General features: G+C 40.5%; 1 protein-coding gene across 6 annotated transcripts in view; it reads left to right on the forward strand.

Annotated features, from left to right (window-relative positions):
• The first annotated feature begins 2,397 nt into the window (after positions 1 to 2,397).
• slc4a2b (solute carrier family 4 member 2b) overlaps positions 2,398 to 21,015 on the forward strand; it is a 44,628-nt gene continuing 26,010 nt past the window's right edge. The window contains exons 1-4 of one of the 6 annotated variants that reach the window (XM_048265850.1): positions 2,424 to 2,461; positions 13,464 to 13,520; positions 14,495 to 14,636; positions 18,027 to 18,223. In XM_048265850.1, the coding sequence (XP_048121807.1) occupies positions 18,164 to 18,223 (60 nt within the window). In that variant the 5' untranslated portion in view covers positions 2,424 to 2,461; positions 13,464 to 13,520; positions 14,495 to 14,636; positions 18,027 to 18,163. Of the gene's footprint in view, positions 2,462 to 13,323; positions 13,521 to 14,117; positions 14,256 to 14,494; positions 14,637 to 18,026; positions 18,224 to 21,015 lie in introns of those variants that run through there. The other 5 variants (XM_048265849.1, XM_048265848.1, XM_048265851.1 and 2 more) reach the window with 5 other exon arrangements.

The following is a 21,015-nucleotide window of genomic DNA, read 5'->3' on the forward strand; positions in this document are numbered from 1 at the left end:
TGCTAGGCTATACATCAACAACATTGTTTGATTATGACTTTATTATTACAAATTATGACTGATATATTTCTCATTATTCGTTTTATTGGATAATCACTTGCAATTAATGTCTACTCACCCTCACCTAGTCAAGACCAAAATGTGAGAAATAGCCCTGGAAATATGTGGTAGACATTTTTTAGGAAAAGTACTTCATGTGTTGTTTCTATATGATTTTTAGGTGCTGAATCAATTTCTGCTGTATAACAAGCTCTAAAAGTCACTGTTTAGTCATAAATAATAAAAATACTTAAGTCTTAAGTTGATCAAAACAATATTGTACATTTATAGGTCTTCAAACAGCAAATGTTGCAAAATGTAAGTTATGAATATATCTATAGTTCTTTAATAAAGGAGAACATGAGACGTTATCAGATCATGTGATGTTAAATGTTAATGTAAAGTTAAATATCTTTTAGGTGAGTTCACTCTATGTTAACCACTGGCAACACATATAGCCTACTGGGCCTCTATAGCGATAACGGACAACCAAGTCTTGTAGCCTACTAAACTGCCATCAGAGTCATGAACACAAGCAGAATTTGAACACTGATATGTTTCTAGAGTCTAGATTACTTGCTGTAAGTGCCAACAACACAAAGCAGGCAGGGTCCTGGCGAGCTCTTAGGCTGTCTTAGGCACGTCTGACCTAGAACTGCAGCAGCAACATGGTAGACACGTGCTGGCTTGAGGCCGACAACACAGAGTGGTCAGTGTGAGCTGACAGGCTCCCGTAGCCCACATTGAGCACACTTGACATTACAGTAGAGACTGAGACAAGATGTGACACACACATGCTGGGTGGGTGCCAGTCACATGTGTGAAGTTGAAAGCACAAATCAGGCTACCAATGCGGGCTATAAATGTGGGCAAAGGTATCACAGAAAGCCCAGCTTGCACTTAGACAGATGTTCAATCCAAGATGCTGCAGGCCTGTAGCCTGATGCCTTTTATGCTAAAATGATAGCCTCCATAAGTCAGTGGGCTTTGACAGTTTATGGCCCTCTGCTTGACCCGAAACAGAAAACGGTTCTCTCCAAGCATAAAGTGTGTAGCCACAGCTGGTCCTGACTGCTGAGAAGTGAGCCAGCCAAGAGCGACAGAAGGCAGGCAGCTCAATGACTGCTAAAGGGTGAGGTCCACACTTTAGGTTGGTAGAAATTATTTGGTTGCTGGAGCATGAGAGGGGCATAGAGACTCCTGCTGGCATTCTTTGATGCTGCCATATTCTGCCACAATAAAGCTGTAAAACACCCTCAGTCTGTCTTGTGCAGGAATTGGGTGGATGGCATGCTTCAATGTGGTGTGTTTCATTATTTCCTGTCTCAGAATAGGAGCGTAATGAGGAGCCACTACCGTGGGTAGAATTATTGTGGAAGGTATGGTGAATAAACTGTAGCCGTTTGCAATCATTTGGAGTACCTATGATTGTGCATGTTCACCAATTGCTGAGGTAAGTAGTGAGGTGTGGGGGTGTGCAAAGGTGTGTGCTTGCCATTATGGACTGCAGGCAAAGGCAAGAAATATCCAAATGGGCTGTGTGAGCTGCATGTGGGGGCGTCATGAGTAACAGTTGTCATTGTAAAAGTGGTTGTGAAAATGCACAGGCTTAAGCCAGGTTCACATTGTATGCGCAGCGCCGCTGTGCTATGCATAATTTGAATTGCCCTTGAATTTCCCCTAGGGGATCAATAAAGTATCTATCTATCTATCTATCTATGAAACCCATTATTTTCAATGGCTTGCGACTGAACTTTCAAAATATCATGTATGACAACTTTTCCTCAAAATGCCAACAGGGTTACAGAATTTAGAAGTCATGGCCCTGACTAATATAATAGGCCTGTACGGTCAATATCAGAGCCGTTTATACAATAGGCTAAGTGCGACCCCTACTGTTTAAATTCAACCATGCAATTTGATAATGATAGACTATTTAGTTTGCATGTGAAATTGTCTTCATCTTAAACAGAAGTCAAATAAACACAGAATATTAAAGATGTAATTTATCCAGACAATAGGCTATTTTAAAACCCATCACAGATTACCAATATTAATATCAATTTGCCTATCATCAAGGTTAAAAAAAAATCATAAAATAAGGCCTAGGGCATGGCACAAATAGGCTATCAGAAACACGTAGCCGTATCAGGCTAAGACTTGGGGGCGTTTTATTTGAACAATTTTACTTTGAAGAGACATGGCATTTGAGAAATTATAATAGCCCAACGTAATTGAATAAAGCTAACCTCTTATGACACTGCCACGCTGTCAATGTTGGACCATAGTCTAGCCTACATGTCGAATCAAACACTGGGAATTCTCTGGAGACACTCCGAAATATGTATCTCACTCTCACGCACGCGCACGATGGATTTGATGAGTACGGTTGTAAAGCGGGAGGGGGCACGCACAATATGAGGTAATGTTACCCATGACAATTGTTACTTTATGATTCAGTTAATCAGCAAAAGAAACATTGTATCTTACGCTGAAAGTAGTTAATAATGTTGCCAAATTAATACACGCTGCTTGCCGAGAGACTTTACACCCGACATAACGTTAATAATCTTGTGCGGTGGTGCAGGCGACCATAGGGGCCAAGTTAACGTTATCCCTATTTGTCTTGGTTAAAGTTGATTGATGTTGCCTATGTAGCGTTAGAAAAAAGTCACTTGACATCCTAAATCTGGAAGGAAATAAGATGATAAACGTGTTGGATGAATCCGGTGAAAATGACTGGTCGAAATGAAATGACAGCTTGTTGGAACCTGATATAGGATCTCCGTTTTGTCCACAGGACATGCAATGTATAATTCGTGAGAGTTTGTCGTTCTAACTGACTTGCGAGCACTTTATGTTAGTATGTGTCGTGTTCACATTTTCTCAATGTTAGTCACCGATAAATAGCTAAAGTTGGCTAATGATAATCGCTAACTAGCTGGCCACGTTCTCTCATAGTCAGTAGTCTTCTTCGGTAGCATCCTAGCCTAGCCTACTGCTTGCAGTTTGTGGAGTCACAAGAGCCATGACATAATTTTATCTGCCGTAATGCCTCTGTTCATATCAGTATTATGTTTAGAATTAAGAGGTAAAACTGTCATTTTTCTTAGCCTACTCCTACCATAATAAATCTGAGCTAAGTTGAGCTAGCTGTGATGCATCAATTGGGGGTGTGGTTTAATTGCTGATGAAGCATGGGGAAGCAGAGCTCCATTCATTCCCAAAACAGTCAGGCCCAACTTAATAAGAATTCATAGCATAACAATATCAACATATTGGGAAAAATGAAAGATAATTGAAAAGATGGCATTTATAAATCCAACTCACATGTTTGGCTACAATTGGCCACCTGATTTACACTGCAGTCATTGCTGCAGCTGGAGTAGGCTATGTGGACAGTGTCCACAACTTCTTGAGCAAAATCTGAGATGGTTTTGCATCTGAGACTAATGCCCTGCTGGCTGTTGTCAGACCTGGGAAATCATATTTGAGTATCCACATTAATTGTTCCAGGGGGTTATTTTCCTGGTAAGTGTAGTATCATTTGTGTGAATAAATCAAGAACAATAATTATCTGTAGGCGTACTGTTTATTATCCTTATGAAATTAAACAATTAAGGACAGGTTAATTTCACAGGTCTACAACTGGTGAATCCAGTTGAAGTGATGACAAAATTGCAACTTGAGCAAAGGCTCCAGCAAAGGCTCCAGTTCAGTGCTTTGCACAGACTCGACCTGTTGATCAGTTTGTTCTATGTGCTTAGCTCATACTAAATCTGTCAGGCCATATGACAGGATGGGGTGAGGAAGTTAGTCCTCTTTCAGACAAATTATTTTGTGCACATTTGCACATCTGCTGTCTTTGTGAATTTGGTTTGGTCTTATGTAACACCTTTATGGTGCTGCAAGCCTTAATAATAACTGATTAATTCTGAACAATAATCAAGTAGTTATTTTGGTATATTACTCTTTCCATGAACCCACACTTGTTTGGCTTGCCACAATGTTGTAATTTTTTATAGTATTTTCAGTGTGGCCTGTTCATATCTGCAAGAGTGTCTTGAAGATGTGCCCAGAAATAGCAAAAGTTGGAAACACATGGTCTCCATAAATGCATGGGTGTTTAACTAGTAGTCAAATAAGAATATTCATTAGAGTTTGTCATGTAATACACTAGAAATCATCATGGAAAATTATTGCAGATTTGAGTCTCAGGTGTACAATGGTTGAGTAGGTTGCACATCCTAAATCCAGTGATACCTGCTATCTGCATCAAGGATCCACAATCTGGAAGACTGAATCTCTAGATATCCCTACTAGCTTGTCTAGTTGAGAGTCCAAGCGTGCCTGGATAGAGGAGGAGTGTGCACAATCAGTCTGGAGCTCAGAGAAAATTTCTATTGTTTGTGTATCGTCCATCCTCATCACTTTTCACTTCAATTATCACTTTCAGTCTCTTGACTGAAAGGCCAATTCTGTGTTGCCGTAGTGCTGATGAGCTCTTCTCTTTGTGCCGTTTGACAGCTGTGCCTGAACTGATGCGTGCATGTGTCGAAAGTATCGTTTGGTCTTAGTGGTTAGCCCAATATTATAGGGTTTTCCCAGGATTGGGCAGTGTTGATGATCTTAACAGAGTCTGTGGGCTGCTGTTTCTATAAAAAATACTCCCATACACACCGGTAGTTGCCTAATAAGTGTAACTTGCTCAGTGGGGTTTTCAGACCATAACATAAGCCAAGTTAACATCCAATTGAGTTGCAAACACAGATGAACACCAAATTAATTGCACAAGATTTCTCTTGAAATTGTGGTTATGCTACAACTCCAATTGGCTATCCTGCTTTGCATTGGGTTGCATTTCCTTCACTCTGCTGATTTCACATGCCTATAGACCCTTTCAAGAGAGTTCCATTCTCAGCATCATAGTTGGCCCCACAAGACTTCCTTTTTAACATTCCATATGTTATCTTAATGCAGAGGAAGTAGATTGGGGCCCAAATAGAATGTTCAAGCATTGTTTTTGTTTTTATTGTTGAAAGGGTCTATTTGCAGTGAAGTTTGAAGCCGTTTTCCTTTGCTCATGAGTATCTCCAACTCCATAAGTTCTAAAGCTGGCTGTTGCTGGACTAATCTACTGTCTTGGAATTTCACTCTCTCCATGTTATCCAGTACCAGCACAGCTGCGTTCACCACTTACTCATCCTTAGTCAGGACCTTCTCTTGTACATAAGGTCCACTGCCAGATTTCAGATGTGCCAACATTTCTTTCCCATACTGTAATATAGCATGTTCGGGTTCACTGCAAAACACTTGTAAGCTTGTAAGTCAACATGTTAAGGGCGTCACTCACGGGACTGTTCTTCACAAAATGAAGAACTGTGAAAAAGTCGAATCAATATGCTGTCAATTGTTTAGGGTTTTGATACCATACAGATAATATTTGCAGTCATGTGAATTTTGACATTGGAGATTACTAAGTTTAGTTACTTTACATTACTAAGTTCACTCCAAGCATGTCTATAGCAGGTGTAGACAAGGATAGAAATCCTAAAGGTTGTCACTCTCCTTCATGCTTCAATCTTCAGTTTTGACCTTCAGTTCAAATCTGGTATGTGTTGCTGAGAAGTGAGCTTGTCTTGGCTGGCTCACTTCTCAGCAATATCTCAATAAAGTAGAAGTGGGTGTTATGAAGTGTTGTGACACATCACACGCATTATTTCCGTCTGTTGAGTGTTTCATCAGCATTTCCTTTTGCTTTTTTTCCTTTACTTTATTATATCTTCACACATGACTTACTTTAGTTCTTTATCAGCTTGGCCAGGCCTTTTCCTGTAGGTAAAATACCTCATGAAGGGATGTGGTATGGTATGTTTATTAAGCACGATAAAATATATATCTATTTTAAATATTTCTGTTCCCCACGCTTTACAATAGGTTTATGCTTTGTGGAAATGCTTTATGATACAAACCCAACAGAATTATGACATTACATTCATGAAAGGAACTATTATTATTATTATGTTATTATGTTTCATCTCGGCTTCCCACGTCTCCATACCATTGTTCCCATTGTTTTTAATAGGGAGGAGTGTTAGAGCATGGCCTTTGTTTGCCAAGCATGGATCCAGAGCACGTCTGTAGCTGAGATCTGGGCTCAGTTCTATCAGCTCCTATTGTTGCACTAGACCAATTTTTAGGCTGACCCATGCAATCAATGTAGTGAATAACAGATCATGGACATGCATTTTTTTCTCCCCTGAAAAAAGAGGTGAGATTGAAAAGCAATACGGTCGAAGAAGTCAAAACATACATTTTGTGTCTTTGTAATATCCACGTTATTCTTGGTGAATGTTTTCTTTACAATAGTTGTTGAAAAATGTCTGCATTGTGGTCTGTTTGATAATGTCTTTTGTAAACTCGTAGAGAGGAAAGCCAAGTTGGCAGCACATTCATTTCTTTGTGTTTGGATTAGAGGGGAAAAACAGTGATGTTTTGTAGATTATGAAAGGTGATCGTTTGATGCAGAATTTGAGTTGAACAAGGATAGCTCTTTTCATTTGAGTTCTTTGATGTAGCCCTGAACACACAGACATATTTGTTCATATACAAACGTTCAGACCTTGAGGTCATGCACTCAAAAACTGTCTCTCAGCAGATTAAGGTAATATCTGAACTTGTTTTCTACAATTCATTTGCTCATTTTCAACTTCTTCTCTATTTCAATGTTTGAATTTCAATTAATAGCACCCAATGGCCTCCTTACACCAAACAACTTTGACAAGATTCGGGAAAGATTTTTGAAAGATTAGAGTCTTTTAAGTAAAGCTTGAATGGGGGGCATAGTTAAAAGACTACAATCTTTCAAGAATCTTTCCCAAATTTTGTCAAAGTTGTTTGGTGTAAGGTGGCCATAAAACGTACCCACAGTTAGAGATTAGACTGAATGCCGAAGCCCTAAACACTTTTTGCTCCCAGAGGTCCCATTTCCACTCTGTTGGCACCCATACCGCTCCATTTCCCTGCAAATATCTTGCCAGCCCAGTGCTTTCTTGATGAAAGTTTGAGATTTCAGGTCTATTGTTTTGTGTTTTATGGAGACTCTGGGTGCTATTGGTCCTTTCTCAGCTCTCTTCCCCTCTCAGTGTTTGGCCTAGTTGGTGTCGTCATGTTACACATCCTAGGGTTATAGCTCCAAGTAAAACATGCTGGGTTGTGAGAAATGTCACCAACCCTTTGTTTAGAAACCCGAGAAGGCCCCAGCTGTAGGCCTAGTTATGTATGCAACTCCCCTTTTGAGGCAACCTGTTGTTAGCAGCTCCTCATGGTTATAATTGTGGATGTAGGTGAGATGCAATGATAATTTCATTATTGTAGGCCTTGTTGGTATTACTTTACGCTCTTTTTACCTAAACAACCCTCTAACATCCTGAGGGCTGTTTACATTTTTAAAATGAATACAGGCGAAGGGCAGTATCCTACTGAGTCAAGTGACTCTTCTGTATCACATCTCTGCTAGTTTAATATATGAAGCATGCGCATTCACTCTGACCCCATGTATAGCCCATGGGAATGTGAATGGTTTGTTTTTGGCGGTGAGTCTCTGGCTTTGATGAGAGGCATGGGAGCACATGCAGGCTGGGCCAAACAGGATATGGCTGCATACCTATGGGTATGAATGAACAGACGGTCAATTAATTGCAGCAGACCATTCTTGCTGTTGTAACAATTGTCAATTTCATCGGCTTGTGGATTTCCTTCCTTATTTTCTTGTCTGTACACAAAGAGAATCGTTTGAACCAAGCACTCTGAAGATGGCTTGATCTTCACTTTGCAGCTTTCTTAAGGAGGCCTACATGTTGAATCTTCTGTCGTCAATGCTCTTCAGCTGGGCAGGTTGGCATGATGGTCATCTTTTTATTTCTGGAGGGCACAGATCCCCCCCCCCAACAGATGCAGTGTATAAGTAAGTATAAGTATATATACTCTTTTGATCCAGTGAGGGAAATTTGGTCTCTGCATTTATCCCAATCCGTGAATTAGTGAAACACACTCCGCACACAGTGAACACAGTGAGGTGAAGCACACACTAATCCCGACGCAGTGAGCTGCCTGCTACAACAGCGGTGCTCGGCAAGCAGTGAGGGGTTAGGTGCCTTGCTCAAGGGGTTCGAACCAGCAACCCTCCGGTTACAAGTCTGAAGCGCTAACCAGTAGGCCACGGCTGCCCTGGTGTGCCCTAATGTCCTCTTGTCATACCCCAGCTCCCACTGGCAGCTGTTATTCAGCATGCTGAGATAGAGTGACTCAGCAAACGGCCAGCCCCAAACTTCCAGCTGAACTGATCATTTAACAGGCACAGGAGAAAGACGATAACGAAGTGAAATGAGGAAATGAAATGGGCTAATTGAAGACAGAAAGAGACAATTCTTGTGGGCCACTTGTGGCTCTGGAGAAACTCCAATCACAGTAGGTGCATATCTTAGCAAGGGTGTCCAAACATCATCAGACTCGCCAAGTGGCAGGGTCCTGTGAAGCTTGGACACCAGTGCGTGAAACGCTCCAGTTGCTAGTGGCAGTATTTGCTAGACAAGGGATCCCAGCATGAGTCCCGCTTAGTGGCTTTCTGAGGAGAGAAGCAGCCAAGATATTAATACGCATTGCTGCTAAGTTCCCCTGGAGACCTGGGTGTTTGTTATGGCCCTGATAGGCCAGCAGAGTATCTTAGATAGTGAGACACATACAGCCTACAGAAATGTCCATGTTTCATATCACATACTGATCCACATAATGGAATGATGTAGTGGAATAGTCTACACCACCATGAAGTTGTTTTGTTTTGTTATATAATAACTGTATGTTTTCAGATTCCTCTGAACAGACAGGAGCAGAGCACAATGAAAATCCTTTTTAAAATACTTCTGTCTACAGTAGAATCAATACATCAGGCTTTGGATCCCAATGTATGCCAATAGGGGCCTATTCTGGATTATGTCTTAGTGTTTTAAGTTTAACAGTCCAGTTTGAATTCAAATGATTTCCAACCAGTAACCAAAAATTCCACAGAAAACCACATGTACAATTTTTTTTACTATGATTCCAAACTGGTTGACCTCATAAACAAAGACATGAAATTTTAGGGAAATTGAGTTGGACTCTGCTAAAAGGAATGAAAAGAACCATGCAGTTTCCAGTATAAAACTTGAGTGTTAAAATGTTGAGTACTCATTACCAAAATGTAGCAACTGTAGTATTTTTGCCTGCATTTTAATAATTTTAATGATTTGACCACCATTGGATTGACCACCAATTAAGCAGAAAATCTTTAATGGATTGAAATCACTTGGCGATTTTATACCTACTCAAATGACCCTCAGAAACAAGATTATAGAATGCCACCCATTATTGGGTTCATTCCTTGCTGTTTATTTTTCATTGGCACCAAAGACATGTATAGAAACCAGAAGCCAGTATGATCCAGTTTGCTCACAAAGAGCTCTCACCCAGAACTGTATACCTGTTGTGAATAGGCTGTTTCTGATGGCCAACCACAGCTCACTATGCACCTCTTCTATTCCTGGAATTTTGGCAGAGAGACATACCTCAGGGTTTGAAGCAATGGCCAGTTATAGCATAGTGGGTTTTTACCTCAGGCATACTTCGGACCGTGGCCGTCATGTGACTTCTTGGTTTGTGCTTTTTAAGCTCACTGACACATGCTCACGAGCAGACACTCACTCTCATGCACATGTTGAAATGCTACCAGGCTCACACATCAGATCATAGCATTTTGGCACATAAAAATCTAATATTTTTATAGGATGTGTTCAAAATATGCTTCTGAGAGACTTACTGCCTCATATTTTCATGGTCTTAAACTACAAAAACTTCTGTCAAAATCCCACGTTTGTTGGGGGCGCTGTGGCACAGCTGGTTACAGTGCCCATACCATATATGGGTCCAAGTGCCCACGGGGACCCAGCTTCAAGTCTGACAAAAATCTGCAGTTGAGATAAGCACTCATTTAGGGTTGGTCCCAGTCAAATGAATGTTTTTTAGGAAGATTAATTCAACCTATTTATTAACATAATACTAATAATTTAAAGGAGGTGATGGGTTTTTCCTGAGGCTAGTAGCCTATTCAGAACTCTAGGCTAGTATTCAGAACAGTGTCTCATTTCCATCTGGCTAGTATTCAGATTTGTTTGAGCTATTATTCTATTCACAGAAAGGTTTCAGATCTCACTTTTTTCACAGTTTATGTTACATTTGCAATTTAAATTAGGGGTACGGTTAACAGTACGCAAAAATCACAGTTCTGTGTGTACCTCGGTTTTTATGTCACAGCTCAGTTAATTTTCAGTACAGTAATCCTGTAGGTACTGCAAGACTAATATTCACTGACAATATTGCTGATGCCCAACGGTAATAGTATTTTGAAAAGGTGTCAAATGTTTTTGACGTTAATAGACTAAACTGACATGGTCCACCACTTAGGGCTGTATTTTGCACACTGGCGCATGGCATAAAACTCATTTTCCACCCGCGCAAAGTTTAATTTGGTATTTTGCACGTTTATTTTTTAAACAATGCGCCCAGGGGTGTGGCAATTAACAACCTAGGGAGTGGCCTGGCGCATTGTCTAAAAATCGCTATTGTACACCTGGTCAGAAGTCTATGGCGAGTTGTTTATATGTTATTTTAAGAGCGCATTGTCAACAGTCATATTGGCAGGTGCACGCACCATCCTTCTATCATTCATGATAGAAAAACATTACAAATTGCACGATTACAATGGGAAACAAAATTAGAATAAAGATATTACAAAATACTGTCATCTCATGATGAGTAGATATTAACCATCATTTGCAAATTGGTAATGACGGTTAAAAGTGATTAGGGGAGAGGCGAGAGACACGTATGGAGCACAGCTGAAGACGCACTGTCACAAGATATAAGCAACTCCTCTGCAGGATAAATGTTGTTTTGTTCAGTCATTTGAGCAATATTTGGGTAAGTGTTGCTTTTTTCAGGCTATGTTTTCGATGGTAACCCATTGTCAGTCAATAGTGAAAGTAACTGATTATAACTGCCTTGTCGTTGACTGACACCTTGGTCAAGTTAGTTTCACTTTGCCAATAAGTTCAAATAATAGACGAGTGCAAATGTGTAAAGGCTATGCTAGGTTTTAGTAAAGCATGGTTTAGTGGAATGACTATTCCATACGGTCTCGCAAGCAGCCTCCTTCAAAAGCGCCGTTGAATGTCAAAATACCGATGCATTTATTTGACATCGCGCCTTTCGCCATTAAAGGAAATGACAGATGTCATTCTCATTGGTTTAAATGATGTTACGCCCCAAACACACCCATATGACTAATAATGATTTTTTTAATATGACTATTAAAAAACCTAGGAACACCTTGTTGCACCATGCGCTCCACATTTGATTCCACCTCACCTTGAGTTAAACAATGGATTTTTACCTTTCTCCAGTTCATCCAACCATTCTCTGAGTCTGGTGATGCCACTTTTAGCTCCAGCCTAGCATAGATCATTGAATCAGATTAGACCATTAGCATCTCGCTTGCTAGCAGCACGTTTAAAAGTGATCCGGTAATTTTCCTATTTAAAACTTGTCTCCTCTCGAGTTAGAAAGTGGCCAAAGACCAAAGGAAAATGAAATGTGGCGATTTTCTAGGCTGATTTGACGTGGAACTATACTTTCATTCAGGCATAATAATCCAGTCATTAACCAATTCGTCTGCTGCAGCTCAACCTTGTATTGTTGCTGGAAGTTAGCCTACGGGGACTATTTTCAGGTGCTGCATGATAGGAAAATTAACGGAAATCATAGTCACTTTTAAACATGATGCTAGATGGCAAGATACTAATGGTGCATATAGGGGCCTTTAATATGTTTGTGTTTTGTGAGGAAAAAAAACTAAAGTATTACGTTGATATAATCATTCCAACCATTTTCAGTAATTAGTTGTGGCCCCGCCCCCTTTGGCAGTGATTAATACATAAAGCTTGGACACCTGGATTTGGGGATTTTCTGCCGTTCTTCTCTGCAAATCCTCTTAAACTTTGTCAAGTTTGATAGGGACTATCAGTGGACAAACATTTAGGTCTCTCCAAAGTTCAATTGGGCTTAATCAAAGTCCTTTTAGGCAAGTCCCAGCCATATTGCAATGCTTTTTGGGCACTCATCGGGCATCCTATTCAGCAGAAATGCGCGTGCGCAAGGCTTCACGACACCAATCTTGCTCCAGCAGCGAGTTCACAACACATGATTGGCACGATGTCTTCACAACACACCATATGATTGACTCAATGTATTCACATCACACCACATGATTGGTTCAATGTATTCACATGTCGACGTTTTGCCGAGGAAGGGGTGGGATATGTATAGACAACGGCCATATTGGCGTTACAAACTAACCCCATGCATTTCTGTGGAGGATTTTTTGAGTGCTGTGTCTCCTTAAGTCTCTGGCTTAATTAGTCTGGTTCTTTCAAGTCACTCCAGCGTCCCTAAGCCACTCCTGTGTTGTCTTAGTCATTGACGGTAATTGTTTGTGATCAGAGAGTGCTTTAGGTTAAGAGTTTCCTCAGTCTAAGGCCAGAGGAGATAGCCCTAGACTAGAGCAGTAGTATTTTCTAGTATTATATGTGATTGAAGCATTGTATGTGATATAGCAATGTTATCCTGTGGTTAACCTCCTTTGCCACATCAGTCTTTGAGCAAGAATGGCATAGAGGGCAGTGTTCCCTTTACCCTCTAGGGGCAGGCTGAGTGTAAGACAGTTGATCTGCAACTCTCCACCTTCAATGTACTGTAAGAGTAGGGACATCAAGTTCATCTTGAATTTCCCCTAGGGATCAATAAAGTATCTATCTATCAAGTCACATAATCTGAGTTGAGGTCGGGGTGTGATGTTGCGTGCGCAGAGTTGCTGATAACTTCCTCCTCCACAGTTTGTGGCTTTCAAAGGTGAGGTGGTTAGGTTGACTCATTTAAGCCAAGATAGTCTCGCCAATTTGGATTTTTAAAAAAAGGCATTGAATCAACTCCATTCCAAAATGAAAAATCTTCCACACCTGTGTGTGTGTGTGTGTGTGTGTGTGTGTGTGTTTTTGTTTGTGTGTGTGTTCATGTGGGCGTGTGTGTCAGAGCTGAGTCATTATTGAGCTGTCCCCCTGGTCACATGGCCGCGTGTCAGAAGTCTGAGCGGAGGAAACATAATCCAGAGGAGGAAGGATTGAGCCATCAGTCTGCTGTGTGAGCCGCAGAGCCTCTGCCTGAACGAAAATCTCACAAGTCTTCTCACTCGCCTTTCTATCTCTCTCCCTCCCTCTTTCCCTCTCTGTCTGTCTCTCTTGCTCTCCTCTCCTTGCACTACTGCTATTCCTCCACAGTGTCCTGGCTCAACACTACGATGTCAGTGGTAGCCCCACAGCAGTAAGCACACTAAGGTAAGATGGTCTTTCACTCACTCATACTCTCTCCCTTTCTCTATCCATCTCTAAACCCATTTGTTGTTTGTCCAGCTTTTTTGTCTTTCTATCTTTCTTGTATTGTTTGTTCACACATTTTTTTTTCTTCAGCCCTTATCACGCTTACACTTCAAGGATGAGAAAATAAAAGATTACAGTTTAGTGACTGTTTTCTACTGCTACTTTTGTGTCAGTTGAAAATGAAGTAGAGTGCAGCAAGGACAGGATTGCTCTCTAAAGACACTTTGAGGTTTACAGAGATGTATAGTGCATTGTGTTATTCTCTCACTTTAGACAAGCTGGACATTAAACCTGAAAATAAACCTACACATACTTACAGTAGAAGTTTTTGTTGGAAGGTTTGGTTGGAAGTCATCTCGGGAATAACATTACCTTGCACAAAGGCATGTTCTCAGTTAGCAGCTCCTGAGGGATTTTGATTTGTGTTTTCTTTGATGTCCACTAAGCAAGGGTGTTTCTGCATTACAAGCCAGGCTCATTATAGACTGGGTGGCATCTCTGCTAAGAAGTCTGTGTTATTTAACCAACACTAATTGTTAGAGTTAGCGGGATGGCGGATTACAGAGAAAGGCTTCTTCTCTAGAAACAGATCATATTAAAGGAGCTCTTCTGCTTCTTACTTAGTCAGTAAAAGGAGTGATGCTGCACTGCAGAGATCTGGCAATCAGAGGTTGGAGACATGCGTCCTGTCTTGTGAGTTTGATAAGACAATTAGAACATCCAGCTTTCCCACCGTTCCACTGGAGTTCCACTGCTCCTCTGTAAACACATACACACTCTCTGTCTTTCCCTCTCTGTCTCTGAGTGTCTGTACGGTGGCCTTGAAGGGCCATGCATAATTTCTAAATGTGTGAATGATATAATTATACCAGTGTGAACCTGGATATGAAATCATGTCTGTAATGAAACATTGAGACCTATTTAATTCCTAGCTTTCCTGCTGGCCCACGTACACAGACACCCGTAAGCGCGTGTCTGCCGACTCTTAAATCAGCTAGGAACTGTCATTCAGTGGTGGTGTGCCTTTCCAGCTGGACAGACGACGACTGAAAACAACATGTTGTAAAGATGTGGGTAAGCTGGATAAAGCTCTTCCCCGTCCATAAAACTTGCAAGGCAAACTAGTACTTGCTTGCAATACTCTGTTATTGTCCTCTTGCTATAAGAAATCTATTCCTCTGTGAGGGTTTGCACATTGTGATTCCGTGTCTATTTCAGGATTGGCATTTACAGTGTCTCTCCAATTTTTACGTCTGGAATAACTTCTTTTGATGTCTATTCAAAATGCAACCCACACACCCCTTTGTATTTGCCAAATGGGAAAGGACATGTCATAAAACTATATCCATGTCTGTAATTTGGCGTCATCTTGAGAGTTGGATAAATAGCAGAAAGCCTTTCCTGAGTACCGTTACAGATTACAAGTAACATGTTTAGTTGCCCGTGCATGCATGTCTAGTTTTTCACTTTCAAGTAATTTAATCATGACCCTTGAGTACTTTCTGTCTGGGGTATTTTCTGAACTAAATTGACACCCACTCTCAGAGGCAGAATCTATTGATTCTGTGTCCTTGCCCACATCTTGACCACAACTTCTCAAAGGAAACCTATTTTTAAATCATTAACCTACATGCACTGGTCATTAACACATCTTAAAATCAATCAATCCATTCCTATTTTCAGTGTATGAAATGTAATGTTTAATTTCATGAATCATATAATCATTAAGCAGAATAAGTTTAGTTAATCTATTCACAGGACTGTTATTTAGAATTGCTTGTTATCATTAAACTAGAATACAAACTAGTGATTTTCATGTACAAAAAGGCTAAAGTATGAAAACAATATGGACAGAATGTTCACAGAATGAAGTTGTGTGATTTCAGCAAATCTTAAACCAGTGTACAGAAAGAGTTACCAGTTTGCTGAGACACTACAAAAAAGCGCCTTGCTCATCAGCTGAGAGTGACAAATTACCTAGCTTCCTGCTGCTTTTCATGCATCAGGTCATGTGCTTCTAGCCTAGTTTGGAGAAACATACCTCCTGCCTTTTAACAGTTAACAGTACATTGCACATCTAGTTGACCCCCACACACACACACACACACACACACACATTCTGTGTGTGTGTTTGGGGAACTTCTGTTGGCCCAATCTATTGTATGGTCCTGGAGAACATGCCTTAAACTTGAGGAAATGTTTGTGTGGATCTGGCATTTCTGCTAACATTGCATCATGATTAACGCTGATTGTTCTCCCTGTAGCAAAGCCCACCAGCACAACAGTAGAAATGTACACACCCCAAGACAGAGGAGGTGCAAGTTTTGCCAGGTATCGGCCAGTTAGGTTGTAGAATGTGACACGGCAAAATATTTTGTAATACATCACGCCCACTATTGAGCTGTCAGAAGAGCAGACATCTGAGAGGTTAGTGCAAAATGTAATAACACTGTTTGACATACTGCATGTATGCAGATATAGTAGGCTTTAAATGTCAGTGTTTTAAGAAGAAAAATAATATTCTTTCTTGTTTTATATCTGTTCCAAAACCCTCCCTGGGAAGTCTTAATCTGCTAGACAGATAAACTGTGCCCCACCACCAAAGTTATTGAAGAAGGTGATTTAGTCAGGTGTAATGGAAACCCAACCATTACGTTTCCAACATACTGTAGAGCTGTGCTTCTCTCGAAACAACATCACAGCACTGCAAAAGCACAGCTGGGGGGGCGTTTTGTATTTCTTTGTGACCAGTAGGTAGGCAGACTGCATGCAGAGTGGGTGAGGACTTGTGTGGTACAGTGACATCAGATCTGGCTCTCTGGCAGTAGGGCCAGAGGAGTCCTGCTGTGGAGGAGGGTCTGGACGCCTTCTAGCAAACAGGGCCCCATTACTACAGGGTGACATGACTCTGTGTTATTACAGGGCACTCTTGTTTTTTTTGTTCAAGTGTATTAAATCACGTTTTAAATTAAATAAATGTTTGATTATTCTCATGCTCTATGCAGCTAAAGCAATGACATGATTAGAGGTCAAACTATCATTATTTGTCAGTTTTTATGTTCCTGCAGTTGAAATTCCTGTATGAGTTTGTGATTCCAGGAGTCTAGCATGTCACTTTTGTAGAAAGTATGCTGTGGTAGACAAGAAGCTTTTAAACCAGTTATATGCATCAGTTGTTCTTAACAGTTGTTGCATGGAGCATTTATTTGTTTTTGTACAGTGTTTGTTCTTTATCTTTTTATATCTCTTAAATTCCCAGTGGAGACTCTAATTTTAAAACTGGATCTCGGATGAATTGTAAAATGGTATCGGTCATATCAAAATGCTTTTGAGTAAATTGCTCTTGGGTCATAACTCAAGCATGCATTCCATTGTATCTTACATACATTTGACCTCTTTTTGTACTGTACATAGGCCATTCCTCCATAGTATTTCCATTCATTAAATGCCCTCTAATGAGTATCATTTTGATAAATACATGTCCAAGTCAAATGTCAGTTCAGTCAATTACCAAGTCAAATGTCAGTTCAGAGAAATTGTTTCATATTGCATCTGTGTTTTAAGTTGTTATCACAGTGAGTACCAGTTTGGGTCTATGGCTCTCTCAATCTGACTTTCAGATATAGTTATATCAGTGACCTTGTTTGAGGATGCATAAAACTAGCCAACTGATAGGGACATGACAGGTGTTTCATGGTATTTGGCAATATTGCTAATTTTATGTATTCTAATTGAATGCCACTCAGTTGGGTCAGGGTTAGTGTTGATGGTAACTCTCTGATGTGTGTCTTGCCTCTACTGCCGCTCATGCAATTCATTTAGAGGTCAGACCCAAGCCACCCAAATATCTCCCACATACTGTTCTAACAATCTGTAAAAGCTGCTCACTTCTTGACCGTGGAATAACATGGCATTCACAGCTACATATACCTACCATATCCAGTGCATTCCATTAAACCCATCAGTCTTGTGCAGATGAAGTGGGAAATGCTGCATGTGACATTCCCATTTCTTCTTGGATTTGCTCAGTCGTGTTTCTACCTCTGCTGTAGCTGTTGTGTTGAGAGCCACGTGCCACTCTTTATCTTTATTAGAGTTCCACAGTAGCTACGACTTATCTGACTTTTATCAGTCACTCAATACTTACAGTAATCACTTGGAAGTGCCTTTAGGGCGGGATCATTGTTGTACGGTGGTTCTGCTATTTCTCCTTCAGCGAAATGCCACATCACAAACATCAACGTCATCCTCTATTAGATTCACCATTAATCTATTAGATTATGCCTGTGACAAATCAACAAACCAAACTCACAAAAAAAGTGTAAGTGATGGAAAAAGTAAGTTGTGTTTGCTTGTATGTCCAGACAGGACCCCCCTACTCTGACGTACAAAGCCAACGGAGGAGCGCCCAACACACCAGTCCAGTCATCCAATCATGCATCTCCTCCTTCGTTCTGCCCACAGGTTATGCTGCCCATAAGTTCCTGTCTGAGTCCCAGTGAGAAAGAGAAGGGTTAAAGCCAGACCCAGGTGTGAAGCACTCAGCTCTGCAGAGCTCCAGCACAGCCTTTAGCCCACAGGTGCACCCCAGACCAGGAGCCATGAGCGACCCCCAGAACCCTGGCCAGGTCACGGACACGGTGACCTCCATCAGCTACACAGTGAGTGCATCTTCAGTCTCTTTTGATCCAACTGATGGGAACGACATAGAAGAATGTTAACCTAATTAGTTTTTCTATGCTTTCATTAATCTTATTTCTGTCCCCTTGTATTGTTCATTATTAGTGATTTTAAAAGTGTTTTTTTCGTAATGGGAAAAATGATGTCAGCTGTTTAACAGTAGGTTCTTTTCCTCATAAATGAATTCATTCTAGCTCATATGGATATGCATCTAAAGTCTAAATGGTTGGGATTAACGAGGATTAAGGTGGGGTTCTTTACTAATTGTATAAGACAGTCAACACTGCTCCTTGCAGTATAATTGAAGTCTAACTTTTTTTTTTAACAATGTGCAGATAATTTGTGCTTGATACAGTACCACCAGCATTTTTCATCTTCCAACAAACCCTATGAATGCCTGTCTTCAGGGCTTAAATTGTATAGGCACGGGCTGGGTTGTTTTAGAATTGACTTCAGGCACAGACATTTTCTTTGCTTTAAGCCCTGCTGTCTTTATCAGCAGCTCTACATATGGAGCTGGCTTCCCCTTCTTGCTTTGATTCTTCCCCAGTCAGACGTTCATCACAACCAGGCTCTATATGTCTGTGTTCCATGTCCTGTGTTCACTGTTTTTGTGAAGTCAACAGTATTGCTGCAGAGGACAGTGCCAGTCAGGCTTGCCAAATGTTTCTCCAGCCCAGCTGCACATCCTTTCTGACCTTGCATTATGCCTTGTCAGCCCTTTCAGTGCCTTTAGAGTTTCAAAAGTCAACTCCGAGTTTAGTTTTTTTGCGTGAGCTGTCTACCCCAGTAGTACTACTCTACAGTCTGGCTTACAGGGAGTTTTTCCTCTTTCTCTGCCTCAGTGTGTTGTGATTCCGGGGTCGTTATATAGTGAATAACATTGAATAACATTCTCTACACTGGGCTGGTTGGTGTCCTTCTGAGATGAACCTTAAAATCAAGTTGAGCAGACCCACAGTGGGCTTGCAGACTGTATCTGTTTTAAGAATACTGAAGGAAGCTATTACAACAGAGAACACTGCACCGTGTTTTACCTTATGATAATTTTTATGTATGAGAAAACAGTTCACCAGAGAGAGAGAGCCAGCTGGCTAAGTACACTATTATTACAGAGGGCTGAAGCCAAGTTTGGTCAGTGAAGGGCCATTTCCAGAGGCACATGGATCAATTTTAGCATTAAGGCACAATCATTGTTTTCATTGTTGAATACTTTTTTCCCCATAAAAATATTGATCCCAACATAGTTTTCTCCCTCCGGCCATCTCTCCTCTTCACTGGACCAGCTGTATCACTGGGGTTTCCTCCTTTGCTCTTTTGAAAAGATCACCGTTCATAGTTCATATCAAAGATTCTAGAACAGAGCTCTGTTCTAGAATCTTTGGTTCATATTAAAACTTACTATGATCCAGTTACAACACAGTTAAAGTTACTGCCATTTTGCCCACTTCAATGGAGTATCTTCTTCTTGTTCAGCAAGCATGACAAGCCTCAGTGTGTACTGTGAGGCAAGATAAAAGGATATTGTAGGTCAGAAATGTTCTTTTCAAGATTTTCCTTTCATTTGACATCTCCGGCATCCGTGTTTTTTTTTGAGTGAAATCGGTGATTTCAGATTAAGGTCACAGGATGGGATCTCATACAGATTGAACTCAAAAGAACTCCCTCTGAGCACTGATTGAACACCTGTGGGATCAAATTTGAATACCACTGAGCAGAAGGTGTCCCACACAGCAGTTGTCAATTATTCACAACCATGCCCTTTCCAGGGTGAAAAATGTGAACCCTGATTAGATACATTTGGAAGTGGGGCCTTCTCATGGAAACAAGATGACTTTTTCTAAAAAGGCCCTTTGCTATGGATACTGCCTTTAATATCTTTGCCCAACCCAGACCATGCTTTTGCATTCAGAACATAAATGTGGTTGCAGATTATCTGAGAGAAGGTATTTGCATTGCTTTGCTCTCACCTTGAAACTTGGAGAAAAGCCTATCAATGCTTTGTTAATGCAGCACATATAGTAGATGCAGAACTAAAGATTATACAAGTGCTCAACAAACCAGTGGTTTGTACTAGTGTAAACTTAGTTGTTTGCTTGCACTACTAATGGATGAGAATTCAGTAATCATACAGTATAATGTCTGGAGTTTCATTACAAAGTATTTCTATTCTAAAGTATTTACAAAGTATTTCTATTAAACATTTAGGAACTCTGGCTAACACTGCCTTTCATCAGTAAAAAATGAGTGATAATTATATATATATATATATTATTATAATGAGTAATGATTTTGTGTACATGATCTAAGCAGCATAGACCTAGTTCAAGCAGGCGATCTGGTGAGTTTTAAGAGGTTTTATACAACCAAAAAACTTCCATAAAAACAGACCAGGCTACTAATTGACACCTGCCTTTATTTGTCCAAACCTGGGGCCTGTGTCTAATTGGGACTCGGTTAATCATGGTTTTATGGTATACTAAGTTATATACTGTGGATTTTTTTTTCTGAGTCAGTTGGGTCCTCCCTCAAACCAGTGATTGTTGGTCCAGCACTCTAAACAAGCCATAAATGGACCTTTGCAGGCAACAAAGCCTGAAATGCATTCTACATGGAAACCTGACTTTATTTACTTGCAAACGTAAAGTCTATAGTATAGTCTACTATGTATACAAGCAGTTGCGTTTACAATCCAGGCACAATGATACAGCAAACCTTTCTTTGACCGATAAGTGTATTTGCTGTGTGACTGCATCTTAGCTGTAATTGGCTA

Source organism: Alosa alosa, chromosome 16 (genome assembly GCF_017589495.1).
Source record: "Alosa alosa isolate M-15738 ecotype Scorff River chromosome 16, AALO_Geno_1.1, whole genome shotgun sequence".
Classification (NCBI taxonomy): Eukaryota; Metazoa; Chordata; class Actinopteri; order Clupeiformes; family Clupeidae; genus Alosa; species Alosa alosa.